This window comes from Zootermopsis nevadensis, unplaced genomic scaffold (genome assembly GCF_977971745.1).
Source record: "Zootermopsis nevadensis isolate Lab colony 2312 unplaced genomic scaffold, Znev_1.0 Znev_ptg000021l, whole genome shotgun sequence".
Classification (NCBI taxonomy): Eukaryota; Metazoa; Arthropoda; class Insecta; order Blattodea; family Termopsidae; genus Zootermopsis; species Zootermopsis nevadensis.
Window position 1 is genome coordinate 100,846 of NW_028259153.1, and position 25,060 is coordinate 125,905.

The 25,060-nt window shown below is 39.9% G+C and overlaps 1 protein-coding gene across 2 annotated transcripts in view; it reads right to left on the reverse strand.

Annotated features, from left to right (window-relative positions):
* Positions 1-2,653: 2,653 nt before the first annotated feature.
* The window catches only part of LOC110840614 (Suppressor of ER stress-induced death), a 69,932-nt gene continuing 47,525 nt past the window's right edge, over positions 2,654-25,060 (reverse strand). For both annotated transcript variants that reach the window (XM_087352448.1, XM_087352449.1), the window contains exons 2-16: positions 22,667-23,195; positions 21,397-21,580; positions 20,661-20,819; positions 18,181-18,474; positions 16,959-17,142; positions 16,595-16,751; positions 16,277-16,358; positions 13,451-13,634; positions 12,732-12,957; positions 7,934-8,214; positions 7,029-7,228; positions 6,496-6,663; positions 5,324-5,467; positions 4,946-5,027; positions 2,654-3,585 (exon numbers count right to left, since the gene is read on the reverse strand). In XM_087352448.1, coding sequence (XP_087208574.1) covers positions 3,424-3,585; positions 4,946-5,027; positions 5,324-5,467; positions 6,496-6,663; positions 7,029-7,228; positions 7,934-8,214; positions 12,732-12,957; positions 13,451-13,634; positions 16,277-16,358; positions 16,595-16,751; positions 16,959-17,142; positions 18,181-18,474; positions 20,661-20,819; positions 21,397-21,580; positions 22,667-23,183 — 3,024 coding nt within the window. In that variant the 5' untranslated portion in view covers positions 23,184-23,195 and the 3' untranslated portion in view covers positions 2,654-3,423. The remainder of the gene's footprint in view (positions 3,586-4,945; positions 5,028-5,323; positions 5,468-6,495; positions 6,664-7,028; positions 7,229-7,933; positions 8,215-12,731; positions 12,958-13,450; positions 13,635-16,276; positions 16,359-16,594; positions 16,752-16,958; positions 17,143-18,180; positions 18,475-20,660; positions 20,820-21,396; positions 21,581-22,666; positions 23,196-25,060) is intronic.

Sequence of the window (25,060 nt, forward strand, 5' to 3'; positions counted from 1 at the left end):
TAACCGGGAGTTGGTGTCTGAGAATTTCTTTAGATAAAGGTCGATGGTCAGATCGGGCTACGAACTGACGACCACGCAGATGGCTTCGGAAGTGACGTGTGGCCCACACTAGAGCTAAAAGTTCTAATTCACTAGAGCTCAATATCTGTTCGTGTTCGTTTAACTGTCCAGAAGCACAGGCCATGGGTCTTTCTTTCTAGCCTTTTCGCGTAGTTTTCAGGAGTAGAACTGAAAATCATCAAGTCATCTGTGTTGCAGATGACCTCCCTGCCTATTAAATCTCCCAACACTTTGTCCATCAGGGACTGAAACATCGCATAAACCAAAACATAAGCGATTATATTCGTAATGCCCGAAGGGTGCGCCAAATACAGTCTTTTCTGTCCTGAACCAACTGAATGTGGTTCAAACCCCCCCAACCATTACCCTAAGATCCATTCAAATAAAATTGTCCCATCCATGAATAAGTCTTCAAGTGGTCTCTTCCTTTGAGTTCTTTCAACCAACATTTTATATGAATTTCTTGTCATCTCCATTAATGTTACATCCTCCTGATAATATTTTATGTAGTATAAATCCTAGTATGCAGTTTCATCCAGCCTTCAACCTTTCCTTTACACTTAGGTCCAAATATTATCCTAAGCAACAGTGATGGTAACTACATATTTTCTCACATTAATTGCTGCAGAACTGCATTTATGCAACTTCATCAACTAATCTAATTACCGACGAAGGAATTGATTTTACTCGGTTGTGTTTTTACAATGTTATGGTCCCTGTATTTGACGCTGGTCTTTGTAATCCAAAGGGATGCGTGTGAAAGTCTTCCTCGTGCGCTGTTGTACGTTTACATAACACTAATAATATGTCCGACACTTTCTTTGCAGGACTTTTGGCTCAAAGGTTGTGAAGATAAAACCATTAATAAAAGACAGAGATGAATGTGTAAGAGAAGAAGGGAAAACTTTGGTGACTGAAATTTATAGGTGGATCGGTGATGCTCTAAAACCCCAACTTAAATCTCTTAATACATTTCAGGTAAGCTTTATTCTCGTACCTTGAGAACATGAGTGATTTTTCTGTTTTAGAAATGGTACAGTGTTAAGATCAACCGGCTAACTTTGACAGATGATAGGTGGGAGAGGTTTGACATAAACGCAGTACGATTTTTACATCATCTGAATAATCTTCCATCACCACCTGCAATGGTCTGGTTTATGTTCAGCATGAAGGTTATGTTGACTAATCTCAACATCAGCATTTTGCCTTTTAAGACCAGGGTTCCAGAATTTAGTTTCAGCAGAAAGAGAGGCATTTATTTGAGGTACGGATTTAAGTTTAGTTTTTTTTTCTTTGAATACTTAATTTTCCAATCCTTCCTGACATATTGATGCTCCTTCTTTAAAACATGTTGAGCACTAAACACATGAAGATAGCCGTCTTCTGGGTTGTAGCGTCATGTAGTCCGGTAGACGTTTGCCACCATTTAAAAAGGTTCTTGCTGCCTTTATCATCAGGGCTATGAGTCTCACTCGAAACCCAAAGTTACATAGTCTTATGTATTATCAGCTTGGTCGTATTTGCACTCTTCTAAAGCCGTATTATTAATAAATAAACATCTTTTAATTCATTACCCATTCTCTGTAATATATAGAGGATACCCTAAATGTTGATTTTGTATACTGTTTTAACATGTTCATTGCGTATTGATTTGATTCATGAAGAAATTAAGAGCACATTGAACATGGGTAATGCTCGATATCATTCAGTTCAGAACCGCTTGTCTTTTCGTCTGCTGTCTAAAAACATAGAGATTAAAAAATATACAAAACCATAATTTTGCCTGTAGTTTTGTATGGATGTGAAACTTGGTCTCTGACACTAACAGAGGAACATAGACTGAGGGTGTTAAAGAGAATATTAGGGCTGAAATACTAGGAAGCTGGAAAAAGCTGCATAATGAGGAGCTTCACGAGTTTTAACTCCACGTCAAATATAATTAGATTGATTAAATCAAGGAGGATGAGATGGGCAGGGCACGTAGCCCGCATGGGAGAGAAGAGGAATGGATACAGAATTTTGGTGGGCAAACGAGAATAAAAGAGATCACTAGGAAGATATAGATGAGAGAATAATATTAAAATATATCTTTGAGGAATAGGATGGGGTGGTGTGGATTGGATTCATCTGGCTAAGTATAGGTACCAGTGGTGTTCTCTTATGAACGTGGTAATGAACCTTTGGGTTCCATGAAATGTTTGGAATATCCTGAGGCACTAAACAACTGTTGGCTTCTTAGGAAGAACTCAGCTCCATGGAATAAGTAAGTACGTGAGTAATAGATTTACATTGATGTAAGGCAAGACAGTTTTCTCTCTGTTCAGCAACAACAAATTTTATCAGAGGTATGCAAAAATTGGATTAAGCAGGCCACAGGTGAGCAGGGCAAACTTCATCACTAATGATGAAGTGCAAAAACAGGATTTATTTTAGGGGTTAAAACCTTGGTTGTGGATAAGGGAACATACTCCTCAAATTTTGAGCTGTGTTTGGATCAACTGACACCAACCACCACATTAGTCTCATCCACGTGATTTTTAATGTGAACAACCAGTGGATTATAGGAATTAAGTTAGAAACAGAAACAGCCGACAAGATTCTACCCTGACATCTTTTATTTTCCTCGAAACACATGGAACATAAAGAACTGTTTTACCATCAGATCCACAAAACTCACACGACAGACATACAAACCTCGCTGTGTTTCATCAGGTTACAATAAGCAAAACCGAACATTGAGTTTTAGGCAGATCCCTCCTTGCCCATCTCAGAAATGCCTGACTGATATATTATAAATGCTGTAAACTTGTCAATCTGTGGTTCATCAACCACTGATAATATATGATGCATAGACAGTACAATGCCTTCACCAATTAATTAAATCTCACGCTTAAAGCACGAGAATTCTGTCAACTCTTGTGAGAACTTAGAATTTATGGACTACACTGCAGTTCCAACTATAAAATAATCACAATATTTTGAGAAGCTGCCACCATATCACCATCTTTAGTGTCAAAACATCAATGAGATGCCGTCAGTTAAGTAACATTTAACGTGTGAAGTAGGAAACATGTTTAAAAATACGCTCTCCCTGACAAATCTTATTAATTAAATAAACTATGTTATTTTCTACTCTAAGCAGTTTCTCTCTTGAGGAATGGAGCACTTTACAAGATCGTCACTATTCAACAAATGACCGTGATGATAATTTCTTCATTCCCTATCAACTGAAGATGTCTTACATTGCATATCTGAGCAATTTGAGGTTATGTAAAATATTTATAGTGCAGTCAATATAAGATTCACTGATGGAAACGTTCTGTTAGCAATATGTACAATTGTCTGCGTAAGACTATGCTCCTGTTAACTCGCTGCCACAGCTGTAACATTAGCCAACCACTTGACAATAGGTTCATAGTTGCTTTCCATCCACTTAACATTGGCTCCCGCTTGTTCGAGCGATTGTTCCATGGCTCGTGTTGCCGCGCCCAATTCGTGATGGTGAACTGATGCAAACTGCATCAGCTGTGAACAGACAGATGCAAGATGTATGAATCATCTACAAACAATCAACACTGCGTAGTGGTTAGCTAATTTCTGGTATAAGACCCCAAACTTCCAACAACAATATCACCAAAGCCTGTCAGTAGACACAAAACCAAGTCAGCTACATTTTCACAATCCATTCCAGTAAAATCCATCAACCCTTATTCTAAAACAAAAGAGGGTTGCCGACTGCTTAAGACTTAGCGGCATAGTATTGTGATCCACGGGCAGCTGGACTGCATATCGCATGCCCAATAAAGTTAATATTATCTCATCAATGCCTACTCAATCTTGCATGCGACTGTTTTCCGAAAGGTTTCCGCATCAAACTTCTTTATATGTATTTATTTTCTGCCCATCTGAATTACATGCTCGGCCCATTAAATGCACTTACTTAGACACAAACGCACATCGTCTTTCCATTGCTTCTAGGCTTGAGCAATGTTCTTTGATGAACTTTTTCAAAGTGTTCTGAATGATTTGGATTATGGTGTAATACAATCCGGATTGTTAGGAATTTGGATTTTGTCCGTTGTATAATATTATAAAATTACTCAAGGGCCCAGTGATCGAGATTAGCTCATTCTAACGGACCCCATAGAATAAGTGCCCTTACCCTTCACCTGAAGACGACAGATCGAATCTTGAAGCGGTGTGAAATTTTATAACGTCGGACAATCAACAGAGGACAAAGACCAAGAACTCAACAACCCAGATTTTTCAAAGTAGCAACTGTCACACACACAAGGATTGACAAAGTGAAGAGAAATTCTCAGATACTTTCTTTCGCTGCAAATTAGAAAATTAGACATTAATTTACCCCTCAAAAGCTCATAGAATCTGATGCATAATGTAGGCACACCACATCCCTACTCAAAAACTTTCTATCTACGTAGAGGAATTTGGAACAACTGCAATAAACTTATTAGCATTTTTAAATCACAAATGCCTTTAATTCATATATTTTATAGCAACAATCATCTTTGAGGGGAGAGACGTTCCAAAAATGTGTTCTGTAATCGTTATATCGGAGCAATGAGAATAAAAATAAAAAAATTCCTACCCCTCAATATAAGATTTAATTAAAAAGTAATTATACAGATGCAACACATGGATGGATATGATATTCCATCATGCGTTCATTACATGATGTACTTTCTCTGTGTCCAAGACCTGGACCATTCACTCAATCAGTGACCTTGTGGGCTCTGCTCAACAAATCTAGTAGAGAAGACTTCATCTCTTTTTAAGTTTCGCTCACAAACTGGAGAGGCTGCCTTTTTGTGAAGACAGAAATTAGAGTTTCATATTGAAGATTGCATTGTTTTAAAATACTCACGTCACTGAGTTCAAATGGAGAGTTGATTCGCTTGGTGCAACTACGTACAATGTTGCTGATAGTGAACAGAGATGACCCAAGACTGAAATTAAGACACAATAGAATGAAAATGTCAATGCCAGTTCCATGCACCAGCCATTTAAGACAACCAGTCACGCCATTCTTAAAAGAGGAGTTGTAAAACAAATTAAAAAAAGAATTGTTCAAGAAGTTACAACAAAACTTTTGTTACTACTATACCATAATTTTACTAATGTTTTCAAAACATAATTTGTACAAACATCCACAGTGATATTTATGTTTTGTAATTCTGTATCATAATTAAAAATACTAAATCTCTGCTTCTTAAATGTGTGCAAGTAAATATCACACACTCACTATTCATGGACACGAAACCACTTGTTCCTCAGGAAGCTGTAAGCCAGAGGCTGACCAACTGAATTGCTAGCTACTGCGGCAAATACCCGAGCTGCGTCTTGCTTCCTTATACCAGACTTCTCACTCACAGCCCGGTCCAAGTATCTGTAATGCGGTACACCGTTCTCAAATACATAGTAACACGTCAAATTAACATCCCATACCTACAGCCATATTACTCTTACTTACTGACACATGGGATACAAGGTTACAAATGAATGTACTGAAATGTTATAGCTTGCTGTGTTGCACTAGCACACCAGTAAACAATCCCCGAGATAGACGCACTGCACACAGCCTCACATTATGCAGATTTTAATCCACTCTTTCTGTACGGTAGATCTTAAAAACACTACTGACTCACTACTGAAATCAGATTCACATATTATTAATTTTATTATTATATATTTAACTAATTTTAAGTATTAATTAAATTATTAAACATTATTAATTTTCTTTAGCAAAATCGGTCATTGGTAAGATGTGATGCTGATTTTACTTGAGTAATTTTTCAATATACGATTTAACTGCTTGAAATTCATCCAAATAATATTTAAAAATTCAGTCTGTATCTCAAAGAAAACACAATACATCAACTGGTTAATGATGATGTTAGGGAAATATTTTCTGTTTATTCTGAAAATCATACAAAACTCGTAATTTCATTCTGTGGGCAAAATGCAGCCTTGAATCTGAAGACAGAGAATTTCTCTGAAATACTGAAATCTACCTACAAGTCCACATGGCCTCATAACCTAGAATAACACCAAAATCCCCAATATAAAATTTCGTGGAAATCTGTTTAGAATTTCTTGAGTTGTGACAGACAGACAAATAGGCACATTTCTGCAACTTCAGTGCGAACACACCTAAAAATAACAATACAAATTATTCACAGGCCTGTTTTGGTTTGATAAGGCCTGTTATCAGCCCACAAAGGGACTGCTGGTACCCGCATAAGAAAAGTTGTCACACACTCTAAAATAAAATGTTCTTGTTTCCGTTTAAGAAAGATGCATTTCAGTTCCTCACACCACACTTTCATGAAATATTCACAAGAATTACCTTCTTTTCTCACACTATGTAAGAAATTTTGTTTTGTAATGAGTTTTATTAAATGCAGAGAGCAATACCTGCTCAAAATCCAGGTCTCGCGACTACAGCCAAGTGCTCCCAATAGTATATCTTTCTCTGATCCTACGTTTGTCTTGCGATACCTCTGCCAGGCAAAGTCCCATTCATCCTGGCCACCCACACTGATTGCAGTACAGTACACGACATTCTTCAGGTTGGCCGATATGCTGCTCAAACAGAAGTCACAAATCATAAGTGGATGTTCTATACCCTTTGAAAATATTTGTTATCACATTATAATATAAAACATTATTTTGTGTTCACATTCATAAAGCTGCCTTATTATCTATAACAGATAGTTTAAATACATTCTTTATCTTTATTTCTAGAAAGGAGCAGCATCGAAGAACACTCAAAATTCAAATAACGCAGCTTTATAACACAATGATAAATTAACTAATATTTGAAGATTATAACATGGACCTGGTTTACAAAGTCGAATGTGAAAGGAATAATAATTCTTGGTAAAGAAGGAAGGCAAAGAATCCTCAAGAGTTCTACTAAGCTTCACTGAACAGGACATTCAGCTTACGGATTGCTGCGGTCAGGATCAGGTGAGCTCCTCCAGTTCTGGAACTGTAAGACACTGTTGCGCACACAATCTTCATGACCAAGACTGCAGGCCCAGCTGAGGATGTTAACACGTTTGTACACAGTCAGCTGAGGGTCATTTGGGTTGTCAGTGAAACCAGTGTGTTTGTACAAGTTCTCCAGTAGACCGAGCAAATATATCTGACGACAATTTAAATTAAATAGCATTTAGTTGAAAATGTTTACCATAATTTGTTTGTTCCTTAATTTAATCAGTAACTACCTCAATACAGGGATGAGAAACTAACTTACATATATATATATATAGTAATCAATTTTGATCTCCATGAAGATATCTAAACACCCATTAAAGGAATAAATACAAACAAATTTTGTCGTAGATGAAAAACTTCTTGTAGTGTTAATATAATCAGACATCCCTGAAGACGGCAGAATTTTTCTAAAATTGTAGAGTTATAAGCATATTTATGTAAAAAAATATAGTTGTATCATAGATTTTTATCATGTCTGACCTTTAAAAAGATAAAAGATTAATAATTATGCCTTTAAAGAAGCGTGGATTTCATTTAAAAACATTTTAATTGTGTCAGCTAGTGTTGTGGGTATAATTTGCACAATAAAACATTAAAGCCAGAAATAAGTCTACTCAGTTGCAAGAACGGAGAACCACCCAGGCAAAATCAAGTGTACTTAGTTTTGTGCCGATGGCTCATGACAGCAGGATCTACAAGTTGTTATTTGGAAACTCTGTTCTTGAACCCATCGCTGAAACCAAAACTGGAAAGAATTACTGGGCAAGAGATCTGTTCCTGCTTGGGCAGCCTGCCATGTCTCTTTCAGCAGTTTACTGTTTGCCCAACAATTATATACGTCACACATACAAACCTTGAATTTATCATAGTTGCCTGTCTTAATCAGCATACTGTCAATATACGCGAGAGCATTGAGGGCTGCCTTCCATGGAAGGTACTCCAGTTCATTAGCCAAATAGCGAGTGACATCTAGGGCAGTCGCATAATCCAGCAGGCCCGCACGAGCCAAATTAAGTGCATCATCTAACAATTGTGCCCTATTTATTATACCAATCTGACTGAAGTGGTCTCTGTCCATCAAATATTCTATGAGAAGTCTCCAGTTGGTTAAATCGTAGTTAGCTCTGTAAAAACCTGTAAAAAAGTTTTCTAAAATGCAGTACACACAAAAACAAAACCCATTTTATTTCTAATATCAGCTAGGGTTTCAACTGAAAACTGCTTATGTTTATCACACTGCCTGTAACTAAATGGAAACTAATCAAAGTATGAAGATTTCTGTCTTCTGGGTTATTGCGCTGTGTAGTCTGGCCGATGTTAACCAACGTTTCAGAGGTCATACTGCCTCCATCATCAGAGTATGAAGATTTCTGTCTTCTGGGTTGTTGCGCTGTGTAGTCTGGTCGATGTTAACCAACGTTTCAGAGGTCATACTGCCTCCATCATCAGAGTATGAAGATATCTGTCTTCTGGGTTGTTGCGCTGTGAAGTCTGGTCGATGTTTACCAACGTTTCAGAGGTCATACTGCCTCCATCATCAGGGCGATGAGTATGAAGATTTCTGTCTTCTGGGTTCTTGCGCTGTGTAGTCTGGTCGATGTTAACCAACGTTTCAGAGGTCATACTGCCTCCATCATCAGAGTATGAAGATTTCTGTCTTCTGGGTTGTTGCGCTGTGCAGTCTGGTCGATGTTAACCAACGTTTCAGAGGTCATACTGCCTCCATCATCAGGGCGATGAGTATGAAGATTTCTGTCTTCTGGGTTGTTGCGCTGTGTAGTCTGGTCGATGTTAACCAACGTTTCAGAGGTCATACTGCCTCCGTCGTCAGGGCGATGAATATGCCAATAGGGTGTGAGGTGCTGGGTTTATAGGCCGGAAAGTGAAAGGTGTAGCCCAGCACCTCACACCCTATTGGCATATTCATCGCCCTGATGACGGAGGCAGTATGACCTCTGAAACGTTGGTTAACATCGACCAGACTGCACAGCGCAACAACCCAGAAGACAGAAATCTTCATACTCTGATGATGGAGGCAGTATGACCTCTGAAACGTTGGTTAACATCGACCAGACTGCACAGCGCAACAACCCAGAAGACGGATATCTTCATACTCACCGCTGTGAGAACCTCAAGTCTTACATAATTAAAGTATGTTTGCCAAAGTTCAGAAGGAGCCCTGAACCTTTAAAATACAAGACTTCAAATCTGTTCATACAGTGCCACAGCTGCAATAAATTGGCAGAAAATCATAAAATAAAGTATAATCTATTCATTGCATTCTTCAACAAAAGAAACAAACTATGAAGAATGAATCTACTTTTCTGTTTACTGAAATTCTGAAACATTGAGACCAACAGCTTCAGTACCTAATATCTGAGGTTTTCACGGCGGTATGATGTTCTTTTGAATACCAGATGAACAACGTCCAAGAATTTAGTAATCCCGAGTGCAACACACCACCAGAACCCTTTAAAATTGACTAATAAAAATATATTTTTCAAACAACAGATAAAAGTAACAATCATTGAAAAATTATGATGATGATTATAATGACAAAGATGTCAATTATTCACATGCTAAATATTACAATCTGGCTGAATGTTTAGCAGTAGTCAAGGTCACTCGAAGATGCAACTGTTTTTACATTACCCTCTCAGATATAGATCTAAAATCTGGGCATTAACTGGATATTTCTAAGCCATTAAAGTTTACAATGACAACTACAAATGCAAAAGTAAGAGACAAACAGTGGGCACTAATTTTATGTCGATAATTATCTCTTCCAATATATGTGACAATTTACATTCTAGGAAATACATTGTAGTGGTCCTGTGATACATATATTTATCAGGAATGTGTAGGACCTTCACTGAAATAAATTCAAACTGAAACAGTATTACATTTAGATGAGTGAGGGGCAAATTTATTTAAGCTGAGAGCATGTGACGAGAGAGTAATGCACTATCACACATTACGTAGTTTTGAAATGTAGAACGTTTTGTTTCACATACTGCGACGTAATCATGGTTCACGCACCTATTATAAAGCCAGAACATCTGCTAGAAATTTCATTTGCCACTAATAAAATCTACTTGCCTTTGTCTATTCCGTAAATTGGCTTTACTGGAGTTTTCGAGAAGGTTAAGAGGTCTGGAATTACACACATGCACTGCTCTACCAGCTGGCTAAGACTCACTATGTGAGGTGGGGAGGAGACCAGGAAACATTCACGTAGCATCACTGCAAATACGTGTCACAATATGCGATTCCTTCGATGTGACCAGGTATTTTCCCAATAAGAGTACTACATAAAAGTTTACAATAAATACAAATGAAACAGTGACAGGACAAGAGCGCACACAATTTATATAAGGATAATAATTTACTCTCTTGATTTATGTGACAATTTATGTACTAGGAAAACACAATGCCGTAGTCCTGTGAGGTATGCAATTACGGTCAAATAGTTCTTATTCTTCTTCTATGACTCTCCGGTCCGTATTCGGCCCATGGCCTCCTCAATTCTCCTCTTCCATTCGGTCCTCTGTTAGGTCCGTCCGTCCGAGGCTTTGATCGAGGTTTCGAAACGTCTTCCTTTTTACGGTGCAAGGTTGTTAGCCTTGCGACCAACCCTCAACCTGGAGGACCAGGGTACCTGTCTTAGTCTGACCTCTCCCCCTCGACCAATCTGGCTAGGGAGGCCCTACCAGTAGCTGTTGGGGTCGCTGAGGTACAGTCAAATAGTACCTGGACTAATTTTACAGTGCAATTGGCTGTTGTCCGTTTCCGAGTTTCACCCTGCATGTACACACAAACAGATGCTTGTTAATGATTCAGTAAGTGTGTCATTACTGTGCACAATTGAGGTGCAATCAGTTTATCATCACTTCCAGGAGAAGAGCGTCAAAGTCGGAACATAAACAACACATTTTGCTAATGCTGATCCAAACCTGCTTGTAAAATGTTTGAAGTGATTTGTCGAGTTTACAGAGAAGACTCTCCATCTTATATTACCATGCTTGAATGGCATTACAGATTCAAAAGTAAAATTTTGGTAGTTTCTTGGGTCTCATTAGGATGTGAAAGGGAAACTGACCAATGACTGAGATTAGCTCATTTAAACAGATGCTACAGGTTAAGTTTGTCTGAAAACAGATATACAACCAGTTTCTAAAACACTGATTCTTAAAACAAAGATGATGGATGAAGTTCAAGTAATAAAACTACATGCAAGAAGATACAAATGTAAGCAGCTGTGGCCCATTTTAAGGTACTGTCCAAGCACTTACCCTAAAAGACTGAGAAAAACCATAAAGAACCTGACAGGACAGCCATGGACCATTCCTGGCTTGTTTACATAAGGTATAATCTAGGTTATAAAGAAGATCAGATTTAAAATTTATATTTCACAAAGAACATGGGCTGGCAACTCAACTTAGTGGAAATTTCTGTTGAGGGTGTTTTGGTTTACCTCACACCCTATTTCTGCCCATCTGCGGATAACCAATAGGAGAGGAATTACTCTCACTTGAACTAGTTGTTCGACCAAGAAGTGGACTAAGTTCGAATCTGGCTGACCAATTAGAATTTGCAGATTTAAACCAACTAAAATGTGTCCATTTTTTTTAAAGAACTTTTTTTTAGCGTTGGTGACGCTAAAAACACTTGCAGCTTCATCCTGGTAGACAGTGGACGCCCTTCCGTGCCACTATGCGGATAATCAGTTTCCAATTACTATTCAACTTATGCGAGAAATGGTCAGAACAAAATGGAAGTGATTCAAGTTTATTTTCTTATTTTTTAGTGTGAACTTCAACTCAAATAATAATTACTGGTTTATTTCAAATGCAGAACGAGTATATTCATACTTGTATCCCTGAGATGACCTCATGAATCCACGAACAGTCAGCCAGGACCCACCTAAACATCGCCTCACTTCGGTTTACCGTTACCTAACCGAAAATGGTCCCATCTCTGAGTAAAAAATCTTGTACTTCTCCGGTTGTTACCAGAATGACAACATTACGTAAAATCAACTATGATGAATGATGTGTAATAAGGACATGGGGATGGAGGACAAGTTGTCATGGACTGTTCACAATTCAACGGGAAGGACAATAGAAAATCATAAAACTTCAGGATTGCTTAGCCACTGAGCTTTGCACCAGACGTCAGGTGGGCGAGGTACAGTGGAACTCTTCTTAATGTTCAAAGAGAAGGAATTGCTAACTGTGCAAAACCAGCAATAAGCAATCCCTCATCAAACGCAGTTTTATCAACAGCTGATTTCAAGTACGCATGTTTTGCCATTTTAGCCGCTTTTTCCGACGACTGTACTTCGTTGCATGTTTTTAATTCATAAACACATTAACAAATAAGTGACTTCCGTTCCAAGAGTGGGCTTGTCAATAACGACATATGAAACCAGTTTTCCGGTCCATCAGGAAAGTTTATTTTTCGGTGATACTTGTCCCCTTAAATTTTCTTCCCACTATTTTGTTTACCAAATTAAGACGCAACTAAGGCTGCTGCAGTTCCTCTAACCCCTTACTTTCCGTATGGCGCTGAAAGACTGTTTCTCAAACACTGCAGCTGGCAAGGGATTGCTGTACTTCAGACTCTGCTTAGTAAACATTAGTATAGTTGACCTGTTTCCTGGACGTTGAAGATGACCCACTGATCAGGAGCAGCAGACAGAGGAGGCAAGGTGAGTGTTGGAGTGGCTTTCATCCAGAACAATGGCTGGGTTTTGTTAAAGTCTGGATTGTCAACAGACGTGAATGTAATTGGGATCCACCACAGAGTTGACCCTTCGCCTTCAGGCGGAGATGCAGTTGTGCTGTTCTCGGTTTTGTGGCGCAAAAGGAAACGTTCCTATAGTAAACATTAATTGAAGCGTAGAAGACTTCAGAGGATGACACCAAGAAAGTAGTGTGCCAGGGGTATGTAAACAAACATCTGCAGATATTTATTACCAAACCTATTATCATGAATTACTCAAGAACTGACAGTTCTTAAAATATTAATAAAATTCACCAAGTGAACTATCTGGCAGTGACAGGAAGCACAATCCTTTAAAGTAAAGCATTTTTCATGGCTGTATCGTATTATAACATGAACGTGAACTAAATGCAAACAAGAAGTCAGCCTCGAAGCATTGGTCATATATGAGCATGGCTGGCCTACTAGAGCCTTCCGTATTGGCAGCTAAAGTGTTGAGACACAACGAAATATGATTTCTTTAATATTTAAATGTGCAGCTCTTTGATGTTAAAATTTTATATATCAAAATCAGTGCTTTCATTACTCATATACACAATATATTCATATTAAGATGACATTCGGAGAGCAAAAGATACGAGGTTACCTGTTTAAGGTGAACCGTTCCTGTATTGTAGTCCCTTGTGATTATAACCACAGGAAATCCAGTCTGAAGTGTCCACGTATCCATGATTTCTTTCACTGACATACTTGAGTCTAAAACTTTATCGACGTGTGCTTGAGAAGTAAGTGCTTCCCAAAGGTCATTCTGTGTCGAGCTCCCAAATTTTCTGTAAAAGACAGACAACATTCATTGTAAGAAGACGCAAACATTAACACACTGCATATGGGTCATGCGTAAGCGTGGTATAACGAGTGGCAATTCACGTCTTTGTTCTGTGACCACAGAAAGCCAGCTACAACTTTGTTAGGGATCATAAGCTGACAAATACTTTGTTGCTTAGAACACTGACTTCCTGTAACATGTGTTTAGACATAAAACATAAATTCATAGTTCCTTTAACCTACTCAGAGTCTCATGTGCATGATTATGACAGTTCTTCCTCAGCTGTTTGCGAGTCTGGCATCATGAAAGAGGCCCAACGCAGAAAAAATTGCTCTGGATGTTTACGCTGGTGTCAAACATGCTGAATGGTAAACACATGGACAGTTCAGAACCTGCAGTGCGATTATTTATGAAGGGACGTGGAATACAAGTACCAGCAAACACCACAGAACATGCTATTCTGAGTCTGAAGAGTCTAAGACAGGTAAAAGGTGTGACAACGTACATCCTGTTCCTGATAGTACAGACTATGTGGGACAAAGAAAACTGCACAAGAACAAAATAAAGATTTATTGCGAAAAATGGGAGTAAATACTGTGCCAGAAAAGCCAGACAGTATTTATGAGGTTTTGGGAAACTTAAAAGCTGGTCTTCTAGATGCAGATTTTACAATAAAATCAAATCTGTATAGAAAAGAAAAGAAAAAATAAACATGGAAACCTTCCATAAAAATGCGAAGTTCATCAGATATAACAGCAGTTGAAATGTTAGCAATTCATGAATACTAATATTGATGCGTCAAGAATAGAAGGGCCATATCAAAGAGGATACGTTGAAATACCTAACCTCCACACCTGTATTTCCAAAACCAATATGTGGGAATTGCTTTAAAACAATACGGTAAACAAACAGGCAGAATATTTAGAAGTGACTTTGTTTAAGTGCGTGGAACAAAAATTCAGAACATTATAGAGTGGAAAAAAAAGGCTGACTGAAATTTAAGATACACAATCCAGGCAACACTATAAAATATGGTTTACGGGTCAGGACGCCGTGTGCGTCTAGAAGTGTCCATGTAACTTAAGGAAACAAAATTGGTGGATGTTATTCTCTCAGTGACCAGTGAAAATTAGAACAGAACCATTATCGACAGTCTCGCAAGGACAGTTACTACGACTGTGTAAAGGTAGCAGACAAGAAAAGGACAGGAAAACGGAAGAATATATCGAGAAGCGTCGCTGCATTGTTCAATACAATACGCAAATGAAGAGTCAACAAGACTCATGAATACTTCACCTTTCACAGCATGAGGAGGAAAACTGTAAGATAACAGAGAATGTGGTACTGCATGCAATCAACTGTGCTCTTTTCAGTGCTCTGTTTTTTTAAAAAAAACTAAATAATCTGTCAAGATTATACATAAGAACTTCCTCCATAAAAGAGCAAGACAATAAATGGAAAAGGAGGAAGAAGGCAGTACTTCCACAGAAGACAACGTTGCCTATACCAAAATTAACAAAGAAATCTCCCCTGTCCTCATACATCAGATCAATAAATGTTACAGGAGGCAGAGGCAGCAAGACATATCCAATCAGGAGGTCTAAAGTCTGCGCTGCAAACAGGAGAGAAACGGGGAACAAAATGCACTTGCAAGTTTTGCTCCGTGGCACTTCACGGGAGTTCACGATTCGAGAAATATCACTCTCGTAAACATTATCAGACATAACGTGACTATTCTGCAACAGTGAGGCCACCGCACGCATCTACGTAAGAAAGAAAGTTGAAAATATTGTCATCTTCCTCTACTTCAAAACATGAAGGCCTCTACGGCGTACCTGCGAACAGGAAACTGGATTATGCAGGAAGATCTTGAGGCATATCCACCTCAGTCCACCGTCAGCTTTCCGAGCATGAACTCGGATATCGTAATCTGATGCAGGTAGTGAAATATTAAATCTTCCACTTCACTTCCACTGCCATGAGAATCAACGTCACTTTCCACTCTTCAGAATAACAAATAGTACAGACTTTCATACATAAATGCAACACCAGTTAGCGCAGAAATTTTCACTGTGCGTTCCACAAACATGAAGTTACGTTAGGTGGAACGAAACGAAATTTAAAAAAGATATAAACACACGTAGTTTACAGACACACAGCAGGACATTATATAATAAATTTATTGTGTGATATATTTACTTTAACCAAACCCTGCATCACTTCATACGGGACAGAAAAAATTATATCTTGGTTCATTTTACAAAATATTTTTTCAAAAAAAATTATAACCTGAGAAGTCTTCGGATAATCAGTGAAGCAGTTAAGCCTAACGTATTTCTATAATAATAATAATAATAGTGATTCTTCGATGTTTACAGAATCATTAAAACTTTCATATCGTGAGAACTGTTTTATAATTTTATGAAAGAAATCCACTTAAAAGGCAATGGGATATAACTCCTATACTGCAGGTGAATTTAACTTCGTGGCTAAAGGGTTCTGGGTTTGCCTGGACTGCACACCAGCCATGATGCCCAGGCATTCATATTCTTCTAGTGGGCTCTGCGTAAAAATTAATTGAAGCAAAATTAGATATAACAGTGTAAGATCAATGTATCCTTTAGCATTAATGTTAACTTCATTTACCTGCTGTTAAGATACTTGGTGACTCCTTTCTTGAACACCTCAGTGGTGAGAAAATGATCCATCATACGGATAATGGAAGCACCTAGAAATAATCATTCGACTAAAAGTGAAGTGGAAGAATTCATATTACGCTCGACCCCCACCAACAACTTGCAAGCAAAATTTGTCTTTTCCTGTTATTTGTGATCGTTCAAAAGTAATCAATGATTTCAGTTTTAAATTTCATATCCACAGATGCCTTAATCCACGAGCTGAATATTTTGAGAACATAAGTACAGTATTCTGCTTCATTTGCCACATGAAATAATGAAATATTACCTTTTCCGTAAGAGATCCTGTCAAATATTTCGTTGATCTCATCAGGATGACCGACTTCAATTGAAATCTGATGTGAGGACTCAAGAGCATCCAAAGCAAATACATTCTGAAGGTCAAAGATGACAAACTGCTCCAGTATTTTCCATGAAGGCTCCACCTACAGAAGAAGAAAACTTTGAAGTTAACAAAAGTGAGTTCAGAGCAGACGTAACTTAAAATTAAGGACAATTCACCGTGAACATTCCCACCTTCAATCTACGACACACGATTTTAAAGAAATGAGCCTGTCTGAATTCTAGTGAAGAACAAGACATACATTATTTTGGTTTTGAGAGAATTTGTTGTGAAAATGTAGGAAACTTACTGCATTGACACCCAGGTATTCGACGTAGCTAGCAAATCCTTCGTTGAGCCACAGATCAGTCCACCAGCTGGGCGTGACTAAGTTACCGAACCACTGGTGAGCCAGTTCGTGGGACACGACTGTGGCCACGCTCTGCTTGTTGCTGTTGGTAGACACGCCTTGTTTGTACAGCATCGCCGTTTCCCTACAATAAAATTCGGCGTCTTCTTACATCGACTGCGAATAATGCATTCGGTGGTGGGAAGTGCTTCAAATCTTCTGACAGAAGCACTAACGCTACAGGCAGAATTGGGCAGCTCTACCAAGATAAGAGACATCTTCATACTTGTTGCTGCGAGAACCTTAAATCTTACACAATGATACAGAACCGTCCCACGTCCTCACGTGCGTGAATACGGAGCAGTAGTTCTAATGCTAATATTTTTCAATTTGCACAACAATTATGTGTAACTTGCATCAAATAAATCTGTCGGTGCAGAAAACAAGAGCCGAACAGTCCCCACTACTCAGCCTCTTCCGCTGTTTCATCTCCAGAGATGATACAGTCAGTCCACCGTTGTGGATATATCCCTTTATATTCATTAACAAAAATTCTGCACTGTTCATTATGATCATTTCTTGCGTAATATTCTTCCAGTTATCAGGGGTTCAGTAATAATTCAAAGACTGCTAATAGGTTCCTTCATCTAACTTCCTCTCACACACATTGCAACAGATTTATCTGCGTAATACAAAAGGCCTCACTTAATATTCTGCCTTCGTCAACAAACACTCTAATATTACTTATTAATAATTCTTGTAATGTTTCTTAAATTTAATAATTACAATAACAGACTCTGGTCGTGTCTTATTTTGTGTCGGGCTCAGTTTTCCGCAGTCTCTGTTGAAAACTGATAATTTTGACGTCAGAGCCACAACTTGTAATTTTAAATTGCATTTCATTCTACTGGTTACTTCAAAAAACACAAACCCAACGAAAAAGTTCTAGAGGCAGAAGTATTAAAATTTAACAACTAATCCGCTAATTAGAATTCTCTTCATCGCCCCGATGACATCGACCAGACTACACGGCGCAAGAACCCAGAATACAGAAATCTTCATACTCGTCGCTGTGAGAACCTCGAATCTTACATATAAACATCAAGTCTCAGAAAGAGAGTAAAGTTACAAAGAACACACCTGGAAAACATGACCCAGTTCGCTTCGCTCCTCCGCCACGTACCTGTACGTAATTAGGCCCCAGTTCTCCATTGCTCCCGCAGCAAAATCTGGGAGGGCAATCATATCCATCTTGGGCAGAGGGAATGGAATCCCAAAATACTGCTCATAATAATGAAGAATCTTGGGCCCTATATTCAGACTGTATTCCGCCTGCTGGATCGCCTCGTGACGAGCCCAAACCGAGAAGTTTCCGTCCGACATGTGGTCAAAGTCAGACACGACGAACGCCACAAGGTACGTCGACATCGGCACAGACTGTCCATAATGATCCCACGTGTAGTCCGGCAAGTCTTTCCTGCAACGTGTTAAGATGGAAGTCGTTAAGTCTCGCTGCGCTCGGGCACTCCGAGGCAAAGCGTCTGCAATCAACAGTTCTCACATTCACTTGATAAAGATATTTCCTGTCCCTGAAACCATTAACCATTAACACAGAATCTTGCTACTTCAGCCCAGCAGCCACTGCGGCAGATGTAATTCTTTGCCGCCCCTTCAGAAGACAAGTGTCACGAATGCATCACATCCGCTAAGACAGAATTCATAACAACACCAGAAAATTACAGTCACAGCAAATATATTTTTAATTCTTTGCATTTGTTGTGGTTTTTCTTTGTCGCGGGTTGGATTTTTTGTTCAACAGCATTTTCTGATCTAATATAAGACTGAAAACATCCTAACGCAACTTTGCACTGCTGGATGCATCCGAAAGTCCAGTTTCTTGGTGAACCAGTACAGGTCAAGAGTTCATATCTTGTAGTGACCCTTGAAACACACCAACAAGTGGCAGCCCAAAGATCGGGTGTGCTTGGCCCCTCTTTAACAGGAGGAGCTGTTATTTTACAAGCAGCAAATCCACCCCACAATAAATTATGTATGCCCCATCTATAAGTCCACTTCTCGCAGCTTGGAGCTTAAATTCACAGAGGTTTGGGGATTCGACCGTTCACTGACCGCATCAGAGCACCGAGAGCTTTGACTCGGAGTCGACTGCTTCAGTAATTTGGGAGGCGGCTGGGCTGACCAATGACTGCCTCTAAAATGAGAGTCACACTGACGCAGCGAGCAGCGGCTAATTACTCAGCTACCCCAAGGTTTTACGTGCTTTCCGCAGTTGCAAGGCAAATCAAAAGGGGTACGGCCTGTCTACCACAGTTATGGAGGCTTGCGTGGTGTTAAACGAGAAGCTCTTTCCAATGTTTTGCTTGAATTTGGTGTACGTAAGAACTAATCAGGCTAATTGAAACGTCTCTAAGTGAGCCCTCTAGCAAAATTCATGTAAGTAAACATTTGTCGTGAAACATGAAAAATGATGGTCTAATGTAAATCGAATATTTCGATAAAAAACATCATTTAATATTTTAAATGTTAAAATGTTAATTGTTGTAATATTTTAATATTTAATAAGAATTATTGTGATTAGACGGACAAGATTTAATATATATTTGTCAGATACATTTCCTGTTCAGAACAGCCTGAAACAGGGAGATGCTTTATCACCGCTGCTTTTTAATTTTGGCTTAGAATACGCCACCAGGAAAGTTTAAAAAAAATCAGGGCGGTTTGGAACAGAATGGGACACGTCATTTTTTGGTCTGTTCTGATGAAATTAATCTGCTGGGCGATAATACGAACACAGAAACACTCTTTAAGGGCAAGGAGGGATGACGGTCTAGAAATAAATGCAGAAAAGACCATTTGTGCTGAATGGGTGAGAAACTTGGTCTCCCACTTTGAGGGTCTTTGAGAAAAGGGTGTTGAAGAAGATATTTGAACCCAAAAGAAAAGAGGACGGATCATGGGCTCCTCGCCTGATATCGTTAGGGCCAATGAATTGAGGAGAATGAGGGGGCGGATCATGTGGCATGCATAAGGGGGAAGGGGTGTTTACAGGGGGGAGACCACCGGGAAGACCTAGATGTAGATGGACCTTTGGGAGTGAACTGGATGCAGCTGGCTCAGGATAGAGCCTGGTGGCAGACTTTTATGAACACAACGACAAACCTTCGGGTTCCGTAAATAAAGTGGGCGTCTTTGTCGAGCCGACGATCGACTTTTCAAAGAATTTCCTGCACCACAGACTTAGTGAGTGAGTGAGTGAGTGGGGGGCCTAGCAATGAAATCAAGGAATGGCCAATGACTCTCTGAGCAACTGTTGCAACTTCCAGGCCTTCTTTCGTAACAAAAGAGTCCGTGTTGATGAAAATGTAACCAGAACCACTCAAGATAACATTTTCCTCAGTAGCAAAAGCCCTGTTGACAGTCTCTCCTACGCATCAGCAGGGCCTTGCAGCTTTAAAACAAAAAGAATATGACGAGAGGAACGTGGAATATAGAACAGGAAAACTATCACCCCCTACCCTGTAGCATACACGGAGCAATAATTATCTTCTGTACAAAGACGCGTCCTACCATTTTCCACTTTATTTGTTTCTATTCATCTGACGCATTGCCATCCGCAGGTCACAGATGAGACCTGAAACTCACATTTGCTCGGATTCCCTCTCTTGGGGCATGTTCGATACAGAAGTCATGTTCCTGGGGCGAGCGATGCTGATCTGAAACTTCGCTTTCAAAGCCGGTTCGTCAAAACACGGGAACGCTCTGCGGGCATCCGTCGGCTGGAACTGCGTTGCCGCAATCCACCTGTAAAAACGTTCATTCCATAACTAAAATTAATGTCACAAAGGAAAAATTATCTTACGCTCGTTACACGGCCAGGATCCAGAAACAAATCCTGTCAGGTATTTTTGTAGCTGCAATTCAGGGTGACGCCTTATAAACTTGGCATTCGATATCTTTGTACCATTCCTCAAACACAGAAATAACTCCAGATGTTCTTACAACATAATTAAAGACGTCCTCCCAGACGCCTGTGGTGTGGTCACCTCCCCATGCCCTAGTTTGTACAATTATTAATCTGCAACTTAAAATAAAATGCTGTATCAATTGCAAAATTTAAAAAAAATATCAATAACATTTCTTATAATTAATTAATTCTTTATGGAAGAGTGAACAAAAAAAAAGCATTATTATTAACACAATCGAAATGTCAGCCATTGTCGCTCACTGAATATCCACACAGACTGAGATTCATTTCCCGGCTGAACGTCTTAATCCGGGCCCACAAAGAAATCGGTTTTAATAGCCGTCTGTCTACGTGTGTCTCAAACTGACGTGGGTTCGCAAGTTCCCACGTTAATCACGCGCACGACGTTCTTACCTTGTTTGGTTGTTGACAATGTACGAACTTCTGTAGAAACCTTGGAGCATATCATTGAGATGTCCGAGATACGACATGCTGACTCTGTACTGTTTGCCTTCTGACAAAGGTTGTCCAAGGTGAATGATGAAGAACTGTCTTGCTGTATCATTGCTCAGTCGATCCACCAAAATATGTTTTCCTTCTGTGCACACATAAGAACGTGGAATACGGTCAGAATAAATTACATAAATGTAAATCTGATTCTTCTTCATACAGTGCTGTGAGGCAAAGCTTTGAATATAAACACAGTATTACGTATTCACTGTATGATTATCAGTTATTTTTAAGCGACAACTATATAAGATTTATCACTCGCGTTTATTTTGTGGATATCACAGTTTCAATTGATTTTAAGCTTCAAACTTTGTCATATCCATTTCCCTGCTTTTTACAGTCAAGATACTAAAAAAATACTAAAATCTATGCAGCACCAACAAAAGCATCGAATAAAATAGCAAAATCTTGTATTAACTTGCGGTATAACATCGATTAGTCAGAACACATCACTAAATTGTTTTTGAAAACAGACGCTGTTATGTTTAAACGCTCCAACACTGTCTGCGAAAGTACTGAAAATGGCACTGCCAAGGACCCACCTATCCCGTCTTTGCAGGCAAGTGCGCGCGCACTGCTTGCACTCTGTGACAAATCATTTTAGCAGGATTGCCAAATTCAATGCGAGGAGCTCGTAAGGAGGTGGCGCGCCGCCTCCTAACGCAGACGCCATAATACAATTTTATTTTAAAAAACTGCCCAGTAGGTTTGGAGATCATAACGCACTGAATAAGTAACCAACTCCACAGAAAAGAATCGTCTTTGAGAATCTGACAGTTGGTACACTCTGCTAGGCAAGAAATTCCGCGCCTTTTGTGGATCTCAAAGTTTCATTGCTCTGTTCACAACCTGAGCCACATGACTGCAGTCCAGTCCCTACTACCCTATTTCGTAGACAACCATTTTAATATTATCCTCGTATGTATGCATCCTTCAGGATTACATCTTCCAGCCCGGCCCACCCATTACAAAGAATCCTCCAATACCCACAGTTCTACGAAACTTCTCACAACATGGCCGAATATCTACAATGAATCCTCATTGCCGCAACCTCGAAGCTGCAGGACCACCCCTTTTAGACTGTCCGCGACTGCTTATTCACAGCCGTGTTCATCTTATCCAAAAAATCAACACTGAAACCAAGAAGTGGGGCATCGAACGCCCTTCAACTTACCTGCAGGCCTGTGGCTTCCGTCTGCTACCGACTCGTGTTCTTCAACTGTTACACTGTCCTCGTAAATCTTGATGTCATTAAAATGCAGCGTAATGTTTGACGTGGGTTCCGTCGCGTTCACAACAACCGACACCTTGCCACTGAAGGTAAAGTTCCCTTCGTGTATGAATGGAATGATCTCGATCTTGTACGAGTCTGGTTTCACGGCCCTGGGGAGACGGACGTCGAGTTTTGGGGCGTCGGACGGGGCCGCGGGGGGTGCGACGCCAGGTTCTGTTGGCAGCACTGGAACCGATGCCCTGCCGTTCTGCACTCCGTCTTTCGCGCATGCGCCGCCATGCTCGTTCTGAGTGCACGAGGCGAATTTGTACACGAGGAGTCCAGTGGCGACAATCGTAGTCAGAAACAAAGCCGCAATGAGCGCTATTCCCCAGCGACTCAACACGTAACCCTGACGCTTGCTGAAAGTCACAGTTGTCCCGTCCATCATGGCCAATGCCTCGCGGGACTGGGTCATAGCACGTCGTACCTGAAACAGCGAGAAGTCGCAGATGAGGGTCTGAAGATTTCTGCGTAAAGTCCACTCTGAACGGATACGTACACCGATTTGACAAACCATCGAAAGAGGTGGTTGTTGGAACAACCGTAAGAAACAGTGGTTTACACAAACGAACAACAAGTAACTACACGTACAGGGCAAAGATGAGAACAGAATTTGAAACGGAAGGCACTGATCTATAAGAAAATACGATTACACTTACTTAAGTAAAGAACCTATTTCAAACACTGTCACTTACAGTACGCGACTGTAATCTTGAGACTTGCAAGGAATGCAGGAAGCCCGAAGCCTTCCTCCTTCACCCCACGTCCTCTCCCCGCAAGTCTCAAGATTACAGTCGCGCACTGTACACGAATCTCGTGGACACTTTAATTAACTTTTCGGTTGGAAATACGGGGGGGGGGCGCAGAGGGAGGGGGGACGCAAAAATGCCAGCAGTTGAATGAGTGTGCATCAGCTCTGGATGTGTCCACACGAGGCATTCGCGAAAAAAAAATTCATTTCCGATGGAGCAGTAATTAAAATTTCTATCCAATTTGTTAAACCTAACGGCACAGAATACACGAATTCTGGAAATACCAATTTACAAGCAAGAATCGATATTGTGCATGTGCTCACGCGTCATTGGTCCCGATGATGATGATGAACTTGGCACTAGGAAACCTCTCCCGCCTCTATCTGCTTTTAAAGTAGTTACTAAGAGCAGGCCACCGCTGAGCTAAACGTGTGCATTTTAAACCAAATTAGGTATCGCCGTGCCTTTAAAACCGCTAAACGCTAAACACCCGCCCACCCACTTAAATTACAGGAGAACAGGAGTTCTTGAAGAAATTCTCCGCGTCTCGTTGAAACTGGATATTCATTATGATGTTCACAGCACCCCACATCCTAATTCACTCGGCACCCCCAAACCAAATTTACAACAAGATTCATTTTAGTATTATATTCCCATAAAACGACTAGGCTTCCCAAGTGCCATCTTGCCTTAAGGCTCCGTCGCTAACATTTTGTAGGCATTACTTATTTCCCCCTTCTAAACTCCAAACTCTGATCTCCCTTCACGGTGAAGCTCCTCATTACGTGATTTTCTCCTGTCACTTACCCCCCCCCCCCCTCCAAATAGAAATTATCTTCATAGCACTGATCTCATACGCTCTCAATTTGTGTTCTTCTGTTTCAGTGAGACGCCAAGTTTAAAAAAACCGCTTTGTACATTTTAATCGTCACGTTTCTGCAAAGCAGACGACAAAACACGAGACACGTAACTTCAAAGATTAGGTTAGGTTAGGTTAGGTTGGGTTAGGTTAGGTTAGGTTAGTTTAGGTTAGTTTGAGTTAGGTTAGGTTAGGTTAGTTTGGGTTAGGTTAGGTTAGGTTAGTTTAGGTTAGTTTGGGTTAGGTTAGGTTGGTACCTTGGTTAGAATTTTAATATGGAATAAAAATACGGTTCACCGTGGCACTTTAACAGTCATTGTACGAAGCAGGGCGATCCATTGGCTTTAGCGTTTAATACGTGATGGCTCTGAATAATGCAGAGGTTGATCGGCCTGGACTCAGAATTTGTCACAGTGGCCATTCTCTCAACAAGCAATGAGTTTCTTGAGCTCGGCTGTCCCTCTGGCGGGAGAAACAACAGAACAGCCACAGAGGTTCTCAAACTGTGGTACCGCTACCCCTTGGGGCACCAGAGATGATTTCCTGGGGTTAACGAACCCTCATTCACGAGGTTTGATCAGTCCTGCGTCACAGACCACTCAAAAATTAATTGAGACCGTAGGTTTTGAGCAAAGACGATTCCATTTTCTTTAGTATGGGGTTCGAGACTTTTTATTAGCT